Below are 18,615 nucleotides of genomic sequence, written 5' to 3'. Positions count from 1 at the left end.
GCATGGCTCTATTATTAGTCATGATGATTTAATTTTATATGTATGCGCATAAGTTGTATTTTGTAGAATGTATTCACATACGTCATATATATTTATTAAGATATATGAGGAAAAAAAATCAATGATAATACATATTTGTTGGATCAAATACGTTTCAAGTAGCTATCACATAATTACTTAAAAAATTCCAATATTTCCAAGCTAGGTTCTTGTTTTTGTGGTCATCTACATGACCGTTAAAAGCTAATGAGTGAATTTGATTGTAAGGAACAAATTTAAATTGGTTATATACTAATTTATAGATAATTATCTACATTAATATAATCTTGTTGTACTAGCTTAAAGAAATCTGAGAAATAAAAAAAATTGTCAGTGCTTAACACAGAAAAAGGGTTGAAACATCCAACAAAAAATGAGAAAAATACTCTACAAAAAAGAAGGTTTTTGACGGCACATTTTTGCGTTGGCAAAAATCACGATTGGCACTGGGAATGACTATCGGCGAAACTTTGTAGGTAATTTGACTTTTTATGTCACCAAATGAAATGCGCGCCGAGAAAAAGTAGTATCCACAGAATAGAAAAAAGTATTAACTTGTTCATAGTCTCTAATAATCTAAACTTGAAAAAAAAAAGTGTTCTAGGAATATGTTGACTGGCGTCCTCATCCTCACCCCTATCAGTTGCACCTTTGTCATCGCCATCGTAATATTTTGGTGCCAAGTCTACAGTAAAATTAGGCACCATAGTAGTGCTCATCTACTTCACTAAAGCAATGAACAAGTGTTGCTGACGGCTCTGACAATTATTAAGCATCTGATTTTCCTTGACTATTGCCTCCATTGGAGGTGGTACTTGCTCAGCCATTTGTGATGAGGATGAAGGTGTTGCACGCTTCCCGCCGGTTCCCTTGAGCTTAGGCAACGTCCCAAAACTTTTCTTGTAGCGCGAGCGGGGCCTAAGGACATTAGTGACAATATCCATATCACGCAAGCCCTAGGCTGTGGCAGAATGGTAATATCCATAACTTTGGTGGTCAAAGGTCAAACTTTGACCATCGGTGGAAAATAGTCTTTATAAATGATCATTTAGTTTATATTAAATATTACTATAATTATAAGTCAAAACAATGGAATAACTACTATAATTATATATAAAAATATTAGGGATAAAAGTATGATCATTTATCCTAATACATAGAACAATAATATCCTCACAGTTATGTAGTCACCAAACAGTTAAATTTAATAAGTCACAAAACACCCAGAATAATACTTAGCATCCACCATTCCTCATTTCTAACTATCACATAGCTAAGTTAGATATACAGATCGATAGGTTCCAAATTAAATACATATATAATGTTCAAAAGATAGGACTATGGCGCTAAACACATTAGCTTCATCAATAATTCACCTTATCCACAATCGCGTCACTAGGTTCTTGGAATGGGAGAGATATAGGAGTTGAGCTTATAAAGCCTAGTAGGAAAGCAACTAATATCATAGGACTCAAAAAGTTAAATAAAACCCCTGCATGGTTAGCTTTGAAAACAAAATATATATCATCATGTATAACCCAAAATAGAGAGAAACCACAAATAATCATAAGAGCATAGCTACAAGTGCACATCACACCGTCCACTAGTTCCCTAGTTCCCGTTACCCACCATAGAAAAACCGACATCCTAAACCGAGTAGTCGGACCTGATAACCACCACAAGGGGAGGCTCAGAACAATTCCTATATACAGATGCTAGGTCTTTACACCTACAGGTGAGTGGACACCTGATCTACCTATGATGACACAGAGACTAGGTCGTGAAACAACAACATGCACAAATCATGATCACTACGACTCTCATCGGTATAACCAAATGCAGATACACATGAAAAGAAAGAAACGTATTCCCTTTATATTTTAGAAAATTGAGCAGCAAAACAGCTGCATTTGAATAAAACCCAAAAATCATAACCTCCATAAATAAGTGAACAAAAGTATATTTGACACTGAGTGCCCTCAGAACAGAACAGAAAACATGCAGCTTAAGTTTTCTATTTTTCAAACATTTTATAAATATTAAAATTGGAATATGTTTAACGCAATTCAATAAGAGTAAAATAAGTCCAATAATCAAGTTGAGTCCCTACCTCTTTAGAATTTTCAATACGAGCCCAAAGCGACACTCCTAAGCTTAATGATGATCCTAGAGTGATTTAATTCGATTTTTATATCACGATTTTCCTACGTCCACCAAAAGAGCAAACGATTATCATCATTGGATTCATTATTCAAAATCGTGTCCAACGACATATAATATGACCATAATTAAAATTTCAAGTTTCGGAATCTTACCCAAGCGGAGCACAACAGCGGTTGGTGGCGGCAGTGAGCAGTGTATCAGAAACTTTGACGAAGGTAGGCGTCGCATATATCAAAATGACCATGTCGGTGAGAAGATCATGTTCCTGCCACCCATCGGTCCAAAAAGTGCTCAGGCTCGCCGAAAAGTCACCGGAAGGTGGCAGAGATACCCGAAATCTCGCCGGAGAAAAACGGTGAGTTGATAGAAATGACTTAGTGGGTGACGTTGCTCCCTTCACGCTGGTTCCAACAGTGCCACCCACTCACTGAACGGAGGTCTGAGTTCGCCGGAAAGCGCAGTCAAAGTTTTGACGACAAAACTTTGACTCCTCCGTTCGTGTGCGTCTTAACTCCGATGGCCCTGAGATTTTGGGGATGGGGTTGTCGCCGGTCACTAGTGCTCCAGCTCTGGCACATGGCGGCAAAAGAAACTCCGGCAATGGCTTCCTGGTACCCAGTCGTGGGTTGTTGCAGAGAGAAAAATGAGAAGAAAAAGTAGAAGAAGAAGAAGAAGAAGAAGAAGAAGGAGAAAGAAGAATGGTCGGGAGGGAGAAGAAAAAGGAAGGAAAAAAAGTGACTATTATTAAAATAAGTGGGTCCCACCACTTAAAATAAAAACTTAAATAATATTATTTTATTTATTTATTTTTCTGAGTCTTCACATTCTTCCTTCCTTAAAGAAATTTCGTCCCGAAATTTTTCAAAGTACATCCTCAAGCTAAAAATTAAACAAATGAGGATATTTCTCATATATCTCCGACTCTAACTCCCAAGTAGCCTCGTCTTCTTTATGGTTTCGCCATAAGACATTGACTACTGGAATCTCCCTATTCCATAGCACTTTTAACTCTCTCGCCAAGATTCTGATAGGTTGTTCTTCATATTTCACGTTTTCTTGAAGAGGCACTACAAGAAAAATTGGTTTTAGAAGCGACTCTATTAGGGGCGACTATATGTCGCCCCTAATATTCTAAAAATCAGGGGCGACACATCATTAGTCGCCCCTGATATTGGTATAAGTCGCCCCTGATGTTGAGAGATTTTCGCCATTTGTGAAAATTATTAGGGGCGACACGTCGCCCCTAATATTATAGCATCAGGGGCGACACATCATTAGTCGCCGCTGATATTGGTATGAGTCGCCCCTGATGTTTTGAGATTTGTGAAAATTATTAGGGGCGACTATATGTCGCCCCTAATATTCTAGAATCAGGGGCGACACATCATTAGTCGCCCCTGATATTGGTAAGAGTCGTCCCTGATGTTTTGAAATTTTTGCTACTTGTGAAAATTATTAGGGGCGACTATATGTCGCCCCTGATTCTAGAATATTAGGGGCGACACATCATTAGTCGCTCCTGATATTGGTCTGAGTCGCCCCTGATATTTTGAAATTTGTGCCAATTGTGAAAATTATTAGGGGCGACTATATGTCGCCCCTAATAGTCTATAATCAGGGGAGACACATCATTAGTTGCCCCTGATGTTTTGAAATTTTTGCTACTTGTGAAAATTATTAGGGGCGACATACTGATTCTAGAATATTAGGAGCGACACATCATTAGTCGCCCCTGATATTGGTCTGAGTCGCCCCTGATATTTTGAAATTTTTTCCATTATGAAAATTATTGGGGGCGACTATATGTCGCCCCTAATAGTCTATAATCAGGGGCGACACATCTTTAGTCGCCCCTGATATTGGTCTGAGTCGCCCCTGATGTTTTGAAATTGTGAAAATTATTAGGGGCGACTATATGTCGCCCCTAATACTCTAGAATCAGGGGCGACACATCATTAGTCGCCCCTGATATTGATCTCAGTCGCCCCTAATATTTTAAAAATTTTGCCACTTGTTAAAATTATTATAGAATATCGCCCCTGATACATTTTATCATTCTCCTCCACTGCATAAAACCTAATTACACAGCCATAGACCCTCATTTTCCTCTTTGCCTTAATGTTTCGCTTTATTTATAGTCGCAGACCTCACCCTCACTCTCACTCTCGATCTCAGCCGCCGCACCGCCGCTGCACCCTCACTCTCACTCTCGATCTCAGCCTCATCACCACCGTCGCCGCTGCACCCTCACCCTCACTATCACTCTCGATCTCAGCCTCACCGCTGCTGCACCCTCACTCTCGATCTCAGCCTCACTGCCACAGTCGCTGCACCCTCACCCTCACTCTCGATCTCAGCCAGCTGATTGTAGCCGCACCGCCACCGTCCCCGCACCCTCACCCTCACTCTCACTCACTACTACAAAACTGGGCTTTCTCGACACCCAACCATGACAGTCAACTTTGTTGACTGTCGTAGTTTCTTAGTGTGACTCTACGCCGACAGTTAAAAACTGTAGGCATAGAGACCAACGCCGACAGCTAATAACTGTCACCGTTGCTTTTGACTGTCGCTATTGACCCCAACGCCGACAGTTAATTCGAGACCAATGCCGACAGTTAAAATGTGTCGCTATTGACCCCAACGCCAACAGTTAATTCTAGACCAATGCTAATACTAGATTAAAATTAAAAAGGGGTTTTAGTTTTAATAACTAAAAACATAAAATGAAATAAATATCAATGATTGAATAACTAAGGATATAACGATAATAAAGAAATAGTCAAGAATTACTCTCCACCTTCAACAATCAATCTATCAACAATGATGAATAATATTCCCTATTCCCAATTAAACTATTAACCCCGCAGATAACACTTAAGCAGTCAATTATCCCAATTTGCCTAATATAATTAATTAAAGCTAAGTGCTCTTAATTAACCCTTTTTACCCAGCAATAAACTCATTACACTTTGTGGAAACAGGTTAATCTAGGCAACAAATTCATTAAGCATGCAATTCATTTAACCTAGGTTCTATTTCTCATCACAATTTGAATACCCGTTACAATACCTTAATTGCAATTTATCACTTTACCTAGAATCCTAAACTATTAGGTGAATAGAAATCCTAAGATGATAGTAGAACAATGCAAAACCTTAATTAGTGGCCATCTAAACAAGATTTTACAAGATCCATGACATTCAAATAGAAAAATAGAAGCAATTTAATATAAGGGAATAAAAAAAATAAAATTCATCAATGCATTCAAGATATCATGTCTAGGGTTTTGAAATAATCCTTAACTATAAAGAAAACTATTCCATAATCATATTTCATATTCATAAACATAAATATTCAATGAAAATAAAAGTGTTTTGAGAAGAATGAAAAACTAGATTGAAGAATATAGATGATGATGTTTTTTCCTCCTCCTCTGCTGCTCTAGCCTCTAAAAATCGCAATCCAAAGTTATGATAAAAATTAACCCTAATCCCTTTTATAGCCCCCAATAATTACATTTAAAATTTAAATTTTAAAGAAAAATTTGTCGCACGGCCGCAGCCACGGGTCATATTCTGGGTCATGTTCGCGCGGAGGTCGCGGCCAGGAGATCATGTTGGCCGCGGCCAATCACTACTACAATCTAGACATCAGGCATCGGTCATGGTAGGTCAGTTCTGCAGAAACCGACTTAATATATGTTCATAAGTCGGTATTCAGGGAACCGACCTATCATGTTAGTCAAAGAGAAGCATGGCAGGTCGGTTTTTAAGGAACCGACCTGCCATGCATAACATAAATTATCATTGACGATTTCTTGTCATAACATAAATTTTTTATGACTATATGTCGTTTTTAATCTTAACAAATAATTGTTTGTGACTGAAAGTATTATACAGTAATAATTTGTCCTTGAGCAAAAATATATGTAGTCACAATAAATTATTATTTTTGTTGCTAATACTTTTAGCTACGGACTTTTAAATATATTTTTAGTCACAATTTTTATTGTAATTATGGAAACAATATTATTTATAGTGAAACTTACATATATGCCATCTTAAAATTTTAATTAAAGAGATAATTAATGTAATAATATAATTTCATATGTCATTCTACCTCGATCACTATCTTTTTCTACCAAAATATTTACAGGATTTATACTCTTATTTGTTGGCAATTAAGTTTCAAAATTTTTCACATTCCCACATATTGTAAACTTTCATTCACAATTTCGATTGATTTTATGCTACTCAAGATCAATATTAGTCGATCTACAATTCTATTAAAAAAATTGAGACCAACAATTGATTTATGAGTTGAGAATTTGAATATGAAATTTTCCTTTTTTTCAAAATTTTATTCAGGTAACCAGCAATGAGATAAATTATAACCGGTTACAACTTTTTCAAGTTTAAAACTTGTAACAGGTTACAAGTTTAAAACTGGTAACAGTTACAAGTTTAAAACTTGTAACAGGTTACAAGTTTAAAACTGGTAACAGTTACAAGTTTAAAACTGGTAACAGTTACAAGTTTAAAACTGGTAACAGGTTACAAGTTTGGGAAAACTTTTTTCTTTTGGTTTCAAAATCGTAACCAGCTACTTCTTTTGAACTAAGAAAAAGTTGTAACTAATTACTACTTTTATCGTTGTAATAAAGTAATTGTGATAGGATCTTACATATTTTGGAAGAAAAAAATTCAGATCCAAGATTTAACTATAAATAATATTGTTTCCATGATTACAATAAAATTTGTGACTAAAAATATATTTAAAAGTCCGTAGCTAAAAGTATTAGCAACAAAAATAATAATTTATTGTGACTAAATATATTTTTGCTCAAGGACAAATTGTTACTGTATAATACTTTCAGTCACAAATAATTATTTGTTAAGATTAAAAACGACATATAGTCATAAAAAATTTATGTTATGACAAGAAATCATCAATGATAGAACTGACCTATTATGCAACTTAGTAGGTACTTAGTAGGTCGGTTTTATAAACGGACCTACCATGTTATTTTCTTGATATGTTTTTTTTAAGTATACTAATTATTATTTATTAATCACCTTATATTGTATTTTTTTAAAAATATAATATTATTTACAATTCGAAAAAAAAAAACTTAAGAAAAAAAAATCAAATCTAAAAAAAATAACCAATTGCTATGGTACATGGTTGCTTAGTCAGGTGTGAAAACAAAATCAAATCTAAACAAAAGAATCTAAATTAATCGCTATTGTAACTGGTTACACCTAGGTCTAAAAAAAATCTGATATGAATAAAATGAATCAGGCGTCATGGTACCTGGTCATTAAGCATGCAATCTATTTAACCTAGTAAAAGCATTACACTTTGTTGAAACAGGTTAATCTAGGCAACAAATTCATTAAGTATGCAATTCATTTAACCTAGGTTCTATTTCTCATCACAATTAGAATACCCGTCACAATACCTTAATTGCAATTTATCACTTTACTTAGAATCCTAAACTATTAGGTGAATAGAAATCCTAAGATGATAGTAGAACAATGCAAAACCTTAATTAGTGGCCATCTAAACAAGATTTTACAAGATCCATGACATTCAAATAGAAAGATAGAAGCAATTTAATATAAGGGAATAAAAAAAATAAAATTCATCAATGCATTCAAGATATCATGTCTAGGGTTTTGAAATAACCCTTAACTATAAAGAAAACTACTCCATAATCTTAAAATTTTAATTAAAGAGATAATTAATGTAATAATATAATTTCATATGTCATTCTACCTCGATCACTATCTTTTTCTACCAAAAAATTTACAGGATTTATACTTATTTGTTGGCAATTAAGTTTCAAAATTTTCCACATTCCCACATATTGTAAACTTTCATTCACAATTTCGATTGATTTTATGCTACTCAAGATCAATATTAGTCGATCTACAATTCTATTAAAAAAATTGAGACCAACAATTAATTTATTAGTTGAGAATTTGAATATGAAATTGTCCTTTTTTTCAAAATTTTATTCAGGTAGCCAGCAATGAGATAAATTATAACCGGTTACAACCTTTTCAAGTTTAAAACTTGTAGCAGGTTACAAGTTTTAAAACTGGTAACAGGTTACAAGTTTAAAACTGGTAACAGGTTACAAGTTTGGGAAAAAAAATTTCTTTTGGTTTCAAAATCGTAACCAGCTACTACTCTTGAACTAAGAAAAAGTTGTACTCGTTCTAAGTGGTTTCTTTCCGAAATATTCTTGGCGAATGTGGTGGGAGCCTTGACTGTTTCAAGGTCCCTGACTGACTGAGCGTATCCGGGTTCATGTTCGGGTATTGTTTTGGGCGTTTGGATGATACATTGTATACGCGAGCCCACTTACATGAGTTTGGGCCTTGTTGGCTAATTAGGCTAGCTCATTGGGCTGAGTGATTGCTTGTTGGATTCTTTTTTATTAAGGTCACTGATTTTGCCCACTACAGTTTGTCCCTCACTCTTTGGTATGGAATTCATTCTTTATCAAAGAGTAAAAAATAAATTAATTCTATCGTGTTTATCCAACTTCCCCATGGTCAGCGAGTCGGGGTCTAGGGGTGAAACGCCCTAGTTTTGGGGGTTCGGGGGCGCAACGCGGCCCCCGAAAGGTATACGCGATTTACTTGCGACCGAGTGATGCACCGTAATATAAAATAAATGGAAAATGGTTGTAGGGATATTTTTGCCATTTCATTGTTATTATTATATTTCAGTATTTAATAAAAAAGAAATAAAACCCTAAATCGTTAATCTCCTCCACTCTCCTCGTTTCGTTTTTTGCATTTTTCAGTTTGAGATCTCTGCATCTTCGTTCCAAAATTGAAGAGGAGATTATTTCCCCAGCTTCTCTCCGCTCTCTGCATCGTCTCCAGTCCGCCAGCCTCCGACTCCGACGATCTTGGGGTTCTTAGTAGGCGTTCTCAGTTCGCCAGCCATCGACTTCGATGACAGTCGGCGTTCTCAGGTTGCCAGCCTCGTACTTTGACGATCTTGGCCATTCTCAGCTTCACCTTCGATCACCGACGGGTCTGCTCACTCTCGGGTCTCTCTCCCTAACGCCGACGGTCTGCGACTCCCTCTCGGCTCTCTCTCCAAACGGTCGACGACACCCTCTTGGCTACGAGTTGCTCTCTCTGCCGAAACACAGGTAACCCGAAACCCACCCAAGTTTTTGTTTGAGTTATGAGTTTTGAGGTTTTGGTTTTGAGAAGAGAGGAAAAGAATACACATGGAAATGTAAGTAACGGTTTTGGTTTCTCTAGCTATTATAAACATTTGAGCTTTCTCTGTGATCATTTTTTTGGTTTGTTTTCTTTATTTTCTTATATATATATGTATATATTTGTTTATTTGGAAGATTGATTGTCTTCTGTTTGGCTGCTGAGAGAATTGAGGGAAAGTCAAGGAATGATTTTTCTGGGTTTTATGATTCTTTCGGTTTGGGGTCTGGTATTTCAATCATTCAGCTTGAAGGTCTTTTTTATTCTTCCCCTTTTAATCTAGTCTTCAAGTCTTTAGATATTTGAGCTACCGTGTACATATTCTGTTCTAAGAATTTTTTGAATCATCGGCTATATGCATATTGAAGAAGGAAAGTTCATCGCTGCCTTCCTTTGTGTTTGTCTAGTCTGTCAGAGAATGGGTCTGGATTATTTGTTGAGACTTGCTATATATACTAAAGGGCCTTTGATATTTGCATTTATCTCTGATTTATTTTTCTGGACTATTGTGTTGAAAGATTCAAATATGCCTTAATTTTAGCTATTCCTAATTTTGGAATTTTTTTTGTTTTAGCATTTGATACTTTTACTCAGTCAAGGTTTTGTGAATTTTATACTGAGCATAAATTACAGATGTCTAGTAGTGAGTTTTTGTAGCTTTGTTGAAGGGTCTGATTCTTTTATTGGTCTTTTCTGTTGATTACCTTTTGTGATATATCATTGAAAAATGAACCTGAGGTTTGAGTTTTGTATTTGTAAATTCAATGTGTTTTATTGAAGGAACCAAATCATAGTGTACAGTTTGTAAGTATTTAAATATGTATATATATACATATATATAGAGAGAGATAGAATATATGTAAGTAATGATGCTTATAACAACCTTTTAAATATATTGGATTTTAAAAGTTATATTTTTTACTTCTGATATGAGGTTTTTCAAATTAGTTGATATAGTCCAGCGCACATTCATATTATATTGGAATTATATATATTTTACAGAAAAAGTTACATTGGATTACAAACTTAAGTGCACATTTACATTGGATTTTAATTTTATAGAAAAGTGCTAGAACATGTTAATTATTACATACAGGACAATATCAAATCTGGAAAATAGCATGTGAGACATAACTTCATTATTAAACATTCCCATAGTCACATGTATAAATCAGATAGTACTTTTCAGAATTTACTCATGCAATAACACGGCAATGCATTCAGAGTTGAATGGTAGTTCCAGTAGTAGTAGAAGCATGGTTTTCAGAGTTTATTACTAGATAATAAATATTATTATAGAGTGTCAGAAGACTAAGTTTTCTTTAACTAAACACAGTGATCTCTCTTGCAACTACCTCAATGGATCAATCCCCCCAAGCCTTTCTCGTGCACCCCTGCGCATTCTGTAGGTTACTTGTGCTCTCTTCTTATCAATTATTTATATCAATATCACAATGTATCTCTCAAATGTGTCATCATTTTTTAACTGTTGGCTGATTTGGTGCAGGAGTGTACTGGGAAACCGACTCAGTGGTTCCATTCCACCAGAGATTGGTAACATTAGAACGCTCAGGGAGCTGTAAGTCTAATATATAAATGTGTAATATATAGTATGGTAGTGTCAAAATGTAAGACTTTTTTAGCAATAGTTTTCTGTCAATTCTTTTAAGGATCAATTTAATGTTTCTTCAAAATCTGTAGGACTCATATAGAAGCAAATATTTTAAACCACTTTGTCATATCAAGACTTTTTTATTTTCAACATATAACAAAAAAAAAAAAAGCAAAAAAATGTACAAGACAGAATGGTTAAGTATATATATTTATAACAACAACAAATAAATATACGACTTTACGTTCATTACCATATTTCTATGGTGACAAATTAAGCCAAAATACTCATAGTTGGCTTATAATTGTGTATTTATATATATATATATATATATACTCAATCAAGGTTTTGTGTATTTTATACTGAGCATAAATTACAGATGTCTATTAGTTTAATTTTGTACTTTTACTCAGTCAAGGTTTATGTTTGTTTAAATTTAATTTTTTGGGTTGATTTTGTGTAGAAATTGAAGGAGTATCTATTGGAAATTTGGTCACTAGAGTATTTATAATTTTGTGGCATCAAGGTATTTATTTTTTAATTATGTTATTATTTTAATTAATATGTGAATGTGTGTACAAAGTAAGATGTGTTTAGTGATATATTTATATATGTGTATAAAATTGTAGCATGTTTTAGTATTTAAATTTGATTAATAATATGTATATTGTGAATGTTCTGGGAATTTTCTGAGTGTTTTTTGTAGGGTTTTAAATTTTTGGGATATGTTATAATAGAAATGTTATGCTGCCGAAATTTTGGTAGAGTTAGAGTACTAAATAAATAATAATATAATAAATAAAACATTGAATACTTAGAATTAACAAAATAAATTAAAACATTAGATAAATAATTTAATTTAATATTAATAATTTAAAAATAAAGTGAAAAATTATAATTTAATATTAACAAATTTAGTAATTTAAAAATAAATTAAAAGTTAGATAAATAATTTCAAAATAAATTACAAATTTATAATTTAATTTAATATTAACAAATTTAGTAATTAAAAAATAAATTTAAAAATTAGATAAATAATTTCAAAATAAATTAAAATTTTAGATAAATGAATTAAAAAATTATAATTTTATTTAATAGTAACAAATTTAGTAATTTAAAAATAAATTAAATAATTAGATAAATAATTTAACAGTTAGATAAATAATTTCAAAATAAATTACAAAATTTTAATTTAATTTAATATTAACAAATTTAGTAATTAAAAAATTAGATAAATAATTTCAAAATAAATTAAAATTTTAGATAAATGAATTAAAAAATTATAATTTTATTTAATAGTAACAAATTTAGTAATTTAAAAATAAATTAAATAATTAGATAAATAATTTAAAAATAATTTAACAGTTAGATAAATAATTTCAAAATAAATTACAAAATTTTAATTTAATTTAATATTAACAAATTTAGTAATTAAAAAATAAATTAAAAAATTAGATAAATAATTTCAAAATAAATTAAAATTTTAGATAAATGAATTAAAAAATTATAATTTTATTTAATAGTAAAACATAAGATTTAATAAAACATTATAAGACATCATAAGATTATAATTACAAAATTATAATTTAATATCATAAGATTTTATAAGACATCATAAAACATCTAGTGTTAAAAAATATTTCTTTTTTTGTTGCTTTTCTTTGGTGATAAAATTTGATCACCAAAGATTGGATAGACGTTTTATATATTATCACTTAGTGATAATGTTTTATTAATTATTTTCAATCACGAAAAGCCTTAGACCCGTTCGGTGAAGCTGAGTCAGTAAGAACTCTTAAATATGCTTCTCCGAATTATCCAGGACGGTATGTGTCCGCATGGATAGTTTGGATTTGTTGTGTACCTATAATTTGATCTAGTACTCATTTTATTGTTTCGTTAATAGAGATTTCAATATGTGTCTCCTTATTTGTTCTCGTAAGTGGGCAAACTTAATTTTAGTCTACCCACTTATGAGAACTATAGGGAGGTGCTGCCGAAATTTTTACATAAACGAAACAATTTTAAGAGTGTAGATTAAATTATATGTATACTACAAATCTGAATGGGATAGGTTCTTTACCCTTATAGAAGTGGAGTGAAAAGGAGGATTAGGGCACACACACACATAGTCAATAAGTTTTAATTATTGTTTATTCTTGTATCGTAGATGCCGATCGATAAGAGTTGGACGTCATTAAGGAAGCGTAACTGTGATGCTTATTGGAACGGTCTCCAAGCCTTCTTGAGAATGGCAAAAGAACACGTAGACTGCGATGGGAGAATTTTATGCCCGTGTGTGAGGTGCCTGAATGTTAAACTACAAACTATAGATACAGTGGAGGCTCATGTCTTTGACAAGGGTTTTCAACAGAGTTATCAAAAGTGGGTTTACCACGGTGAGGTGGAAGCTAGTGTCGCCAATGAGGTAGTTGAGGAGAATGAAGATGTAGACGAGATGGTTGACGTCGTTGATGATTTCTTCTTACCGACAAATGCAGAGGAAGCAGATGGTGTGTCTGGCAGTCGAATGGGACAGTATTATGACGAGTTGTTCGATGAGATTGAAGCTGAGTTGTATCCGGGTTGTGATTGGATATCATCCTTAAACTTTTTGGCGAAGTTGATGCATTTGAAAGTTAGAGGGAAGTGGCCAAATAACTCTTTCGATGAATTGTTGAAGTTACTAAAATGTGCATTTCCGAAAGATAATAAAATTCCCCCAACACACTATGAGGCGAAAAAGAAGCTGAGTAAGTTAGGGTTGGGATATCAATCAATCCATGTGTGTAAATATGATTGTTCCTTATTTTATAATGAGCATGCAAGCAAAGATTCATGTCATGTGTGTGGGAGTAGCCGATGGGTCAATGAAAAGAAGAAGGGGAAAAAGGTTCCACACAAGGTGATGCGTTACTTTCCGTTGACTCCCAGATTAAAGCGAATGTACAGTTCAAGACATACAGCTAATGACATGTTATGGCATCATACTGGGAGATCAATAGAAGATGGGGTGATGCGTCATCCGGTTGACGGGTCTGCATGGAAAGACTTTGATGCCACCCATCCTGATTTTGCAAAAGATCCTAGAAATGTTCGTCTAGGCTTGGCTGCTGATGGGTTTAATCCTTTTGGCAACATGAGCTTATCATACAGCATGTGGCCTGTGATTTTGACGAACTACAATCTCCCCCCTTGGCTATGCATGAAGGAAGAGTATTTTATGCTAACTCTGCTTATTCCTGGGCCAAAATCACCGAGTAAAGACATGGATGTATTTCTAAGACCCTTGGTGGATGAGTTAAAACAATTGTGGATTAACGGAGTCGACACAAGAGATGGCACAAGGAATGAATTGTTCAAGATGCGTGCAGCCCTTCTGTGGACAATTAACGATTTCCCTGCTCGTAGTAGCTTGTCTGGTTGGAGCGGGCAAGGGTATAAAGCATGTCCAACGTGCAATGAAGACACCACTTCCATTCGAGTGATTGGTAAGACATCGTATGTCGGTCATAGGCGATTCTTGAGGAGTAATCATAAGTATAGAAGGGACAAGGAATTTGATGGCAAAGTTGAGAAAAGAAATCATCCACAACAGTTTACTTGTCAACAAGTTTTAGATCAAGTCAATGCTTTACCGCTTCAAGTGTCTGGTAAACATGACAGATTTGGGGGGGTGAAGCGCAAGCGAGGTGCAGGGGAAAGTAATTGGAGGAAAAAAAGTATTTTCTATGAACTTGATTACTGGAGTTCAAATCAGTTAAAACACAACCTAGATGTGATGCATGTTGAGAAGAATGTGTGCGACAGCATCCTTGGGACTTTGTTAGATAATGATAAATCTAAGGACACCACTAACGCAAGACATGATTTAAAGAATATGGGGGTTAGGAAATCGTTGTGGATTTACGAGGATGCCAATAAAAGGTTAATGAAACCGCATGCTCCATACGTGTTCACTTTTGAACAGAGGCGAGATTTCTGTCAATTTTTGAAAGGAGTGAAGTTGCCCAATGGTTTTTGTTCTAATCTAAAGAAAAAAGTCACAGACAATGACTCAAACATTGTTGGGTTGAAGTCCCATGATTGTCATGTGATAATGCAACGATTACTTGCAGTAGGTGTTCGCAAGTTTTTACCAGAATCTATATCCACTACCATCACTGAATTGTGTAATTTCTTCAAACAATTGTGCTCTAGGACACTGAACGTTTCTGATATGGAGAAAGCTAAGGATGACTTGATTGTTATTTTATGCAAGATGGAGTTGATTTTCCCTCCAGCATTCTTTGACATAATGATCCATCTGGTTTTGCACTTGCCTGATGAAGCAATATTGGGAGGACCTGTATTTATGAGGTGGATGTATCCTTTTGAAAGATACATGAAAAAATTAAAAAACTATGTCAGGAATAAAGCTCGTCCTGAAGGATCTATAGCAGAAGGATATGTTGCAGATGAGGCTTTGACATTTTGTTCAATGTATTTCAAAGGTGTGGAAACAAAATTTAATCCGCCTGATCGAAACGAAGATGCACCGTATGTGAATCGACACCTCACAGTGTTTGAATCTCAATGTCGTCCTCTTAGTAAGGGAATTCCCGTGCCCCTCGATGAAAATACTCGGAATAAAGCTGAGTGGTTCATATTGGATAATTCTCCAGAAACTGAAGTGTATTTAGAGTAAGTACATAATTAATATTCATTTTATTCTTTGTTCAATCTACTCCTTAATTAACAATATTGACATTGTTAATTAATTAACAGGGAACACCTAACTGAGGTGCAACAAAGAGATATGGCTGCCAATCATAAATTGATACATAAGAAAGAGTTTCGTTCATGGTTTCATAAGAAGGTAACTTGTACTTAGCAAATTGCATACTACAAATTACATTCTCATTCTAATATATTTCTTTATTATTAGATATATGACTTGCACCAACTTGGGTCATTAGAGCATGCTGATGAATTACTAGCTTTAGCATCTGGGTCAGATCTATTGGCTTACTCCTACCAAGCATGTATAGTGAACGGAGTTCGATTTGTCTCATACAATCGAGATCAGAATCGAATTACACAAAACAGTGGAGTGTGTGTTGCTGGAACAGAAGGTTTTAACTATTACGGGCAACTTGAAGAAATACTCCAGCTGTCTTTTACTGGTTCTTATTCGGTGGTATTATTTTGATGTAAATGGTTCAATACAGATCCGAAAAAAAAAGAAAACCATCACTGTAAATAATATTACTAGTATCAATGTTAGCGGTGAATGGTATAAAGATGAACCGTTCATACTAGCTAGTCAAGCAAAACAAGTATTCTACATCGATGATCTCGTTAGAGGACGAGATTGGAAAGTTGTCCAAGAAGTGAATCATCGGCAAGTTTGGGACTTTCCAGATGCTTCAGATATGATTGCTGATGTTGATGTTGTACATGACACCAACTCATCGAATTTTGTTTTGACTGTGGATCTCGGAGAGTTGGTTGTTCAGCAATTTGATGTACCAGCGACTCAAGTCAACACGGCCCATCGACCTTCTTTAGTTGTTCAAGAAGATGATGGATTTATTAATGACAATGAAGATGATATGGCAGACAGTGTAGAAGAAGCAGAAGATGAGGATGAATTAATTGTCGACCTTAGTGATGATAATACTGATGATGTGTGCCCGATAGATGTTGATGTAATTAGTGAGGATAGTGACTATTCTACTTAGTTTTGTATCTAGTGTTAAATGTATTATACATATTGAGAAATAAAAAGTTCGTTTCCAAATAGCATGTTTCAAATTACCTAATCAGTTGAAATAATACTCAATAAATTAATTATAAATAATAATTAAATATTAAAATAGATAGGTTAAATTATTGTCGTGTTAGTAGATGTCAGCAGATGTGGCTAGAGCTCACGGTGGAGACGCTGGCGGTGATCGTCCACTGGATCCTACTAGGATCCCGACTACATGCGACTCAGATAATTTTTTTGTTATTTTATTTACACATATGTTTATCATGTATATACTAATATTCTATGTATTATTAATAAAAAAAATACAGGAATCCCAATTAAGAGAAAGGGTCGTGGCGCAGCTATTGGAAAAGATCTAGAGGAGAGGCGGCGTAAAAATAGAAAACCACTGGAAGTAACGTTTTGCCCACGAACGTACAAGGTTGTTGGGGGCGAGCACGCTGCTTTTGTCCGCCTTGTGGGAACCCAAATTAAAACGAAAGTTCCCGGACATTACGGTTCATGGGAATTAGTGCCTCAACAATACAAGGATCAGGTCCTTGCCATAATTCAGGTAAAAATAGTATTAAATATATTTTTTTTAAATTTGTCTTTAATATAGTACATATATTATTAATATGTTTAATTTTCAATTTAGTACTATTATCAAATAGCGGGCCGCGAGGATTTCTTAAAGTGTTTAAATGGTATCGATCGAGAGATGAAAGACCGATACCGCAATAGGAAAACACTAAGACACGAACACTTTGAGAAATACTACAATGGACCGGAGGATTGGGATAAGGTTCTAAACAACCCAACCAATGATGTTAACAAGGATGAGTGGAAGCAGATTTGTCAGTTATTTACAAGTCCACAATTTATTGCGCGCTCCATAAAGAATAAGGAAAATCGGAAGAAACAAAAGTATTCTACAACACAGGGTACAAAATCGCTAGCAGCCGTCCGTTTTGAAAAAGTAAGTAAAAGATAAAATATTATCAAAATTATGTTATTTTAAATTATATGTTCTCTAACATTTTGGTTATATTTTTTAGACGAACCCGGACCTCATTGAGTCATGGAAGGATTATCATTGGAAGAAATCAAAAAATGATTTCGTGAACGATGATGCTCGCCAAGATTATGTAAGTTTGAATTATATTTTTTAATATTAATAGAGTTATATTTAATGTCAGTGTCTAACATTTTTTGAAAACAGGAAAAACTGAAGGCTGATTTTGAGTTATGAACTCAGCAAACATCCACTGATGCTTCTAATAATGATAGTCCGTCATCAGTTGATCAAGAGGAGGTGCTACAAAAAGTATTAGGCCAAAGGCATGGACATGAGCGAGGAGTGGGCCGCAAATTGAAGGGGTCGGGGTCGAGGTCATCATCTACCCAACACTCTCACTTCAGCGAGTCTCAAGTTCCTCCTCATCATTCAAGAGAATATATAGAAAATCTGGAGAATAATTTACAGAAATTGACTGATCAAGTTAATTTCTTAACTCAATATTTTGTACCTTCATTTCGTCCACCAAACGTTCAGATGCCGCATGTGCCTGATAGTGACAATACTTCTAGGGCTTCGTCTTCTCAACCTCCAGCTCCAACTCATCCTTCTATGTACGGGGCAGCGCCGTCTTATCATATGGTACCTCCATATATGTACGGAGCAACACCTTATCCGTGTCCGATTCCACCGTCCTCCCAGCCATCGTATCCCTACATGTATGGAGCTGGATCGTCCACATTACCTCCCCAATATCCTTGGCCGATGCCGCCACCGCAACAATCACAACCACCGCAGC

The 18,615-nt window shown here is 34.5% G+C and overlaps 2 protein-coding genes across 3 annotated transcripts; both read left to right on the top strand.

Annotated features, from left to right (window-relative positions):
• The first annotated feature begins 9,037 nt into the window (after nt 1–9,037).
• Nucleotides 9,038–17,001, top strand: LOC133796934 (probable LRR receptor-like serine/threonine-protein kinase At1g53430). 2 transcript variants are annotated; one of them, XR_009875547.1, is made up of 5 exons: nt 9,038–9,379; nt 10,789–10,857; nt 10,960–11,031; nt 11,528–11,590; nt 16,954–17,001. XR_009875547.1 is itself a non-coding variant. In XM_062234639.1 (4 exons), exons 1-4 carry the CDS (start codon nt 9,177–9,179, stop codon nt 11,532–11,534), a joined length of 351 nt encoding a protein of 116 aa, XP_062090623.1. In that variant the 5' UTR covers nt 9,038–9,176; the 3' UTR covers nt 11,535–11,825. The 2 variants fall into 2 exon arrangements, 1 of the variants encoding a protein (XP_062090623.1); XM_062234639.1 differs by lacking the exon at nt 16,954–17,001 and having other exon boundaries at nt 11,528–11,825.
• Nucleotides 17,002–17,076: 75 nt separating this feature from the next.
• Nucleotides 17,077–18,081, top strand: LOC133793728 (uncharacterized). The gene is made up of 4 exons (XM_062231023.1): nt 17,077–17,372; nt 17,457–17,777; nt 17,857–17,946; nt 18,021–18,081. Exons 2-4 carry the CDS (start codon nt 17,520–17,522, stop codon nt 18,048–18,050), a joined length of 378 nt encoding a protein of 125 aa, XP_062087007.1. The 5' UTR covers nt 17,077–17,372; nt 17,457–17,519; the 3' UTR covers nt 18,051–18,081.
• The last annotated feature ends 534 nt before the right edge of the window (nt 18,082–18,615 follow it).

The sequence above is a fragment of the Humulus lupulus genome, chromosome 8, assembly GCF_963169125.1.
Source record: "Humulus lupulus chromosome 8, drHumLupu1.1, whole genome shotgun sequence".
In the NCBI taxonomy this organism is placed as follows: Eukaryota; Viridiplantae; Streptophyta; class Magnoliopsida; order Rosales; family Cannabaceae; genus Humulus; species Humulus lupulus.
This window is presented reverse-complemented; position numbering and strand designations above follow the sequence as displayed.

Excerpts from the sequence above, each read along its gene's own strand:
- LOC133796934 (XM_062234639.1), top strand. The coding sequence starts at position 9,177 with ATGACAGTCGGCGTTCTCAGGTTGCCAGCCTCGTACTTTGACGATCTT. Across the intron at positions 9,380-10,788 it reads CTCTCTCTGCCGAAACACAG|TGATCTCTCTTGCAACTACC; the intron begins GTAACCCGAAAC and ends AACTAAACACAG. Across the intron at positions 10,858-10,959 it reads CGTGCACCCCTGCGCATTCT|GAGTGTACTGGGAAACCGAC; the intron begins GTAGGTTACTTG and ends GATTTGGTGCAG.
- LOC133793728 (XM_062231023.1), top strand. The coding sequence starts at position 17,520 with ATGAAAGACCGATACCGCAATAGGAAAACACTAAGACACGAACACTTT. Across the intron at positions 17,778-17,856 it reads CAGCCGTCCGTTTTGAAAAA|ACGAACCCGGACCTCATTGA; the intron begins GTAAGTAAAAGA and ends TATATTTTTTAG. Across the intron at positions 17,947-18,020 it reads ATGATGCTCGCCAAGATTAT|GAAAAACTGAAGGCTGATTT; the intron begins GTAAGTTTGAAT and ends TTTTGAAAACAG.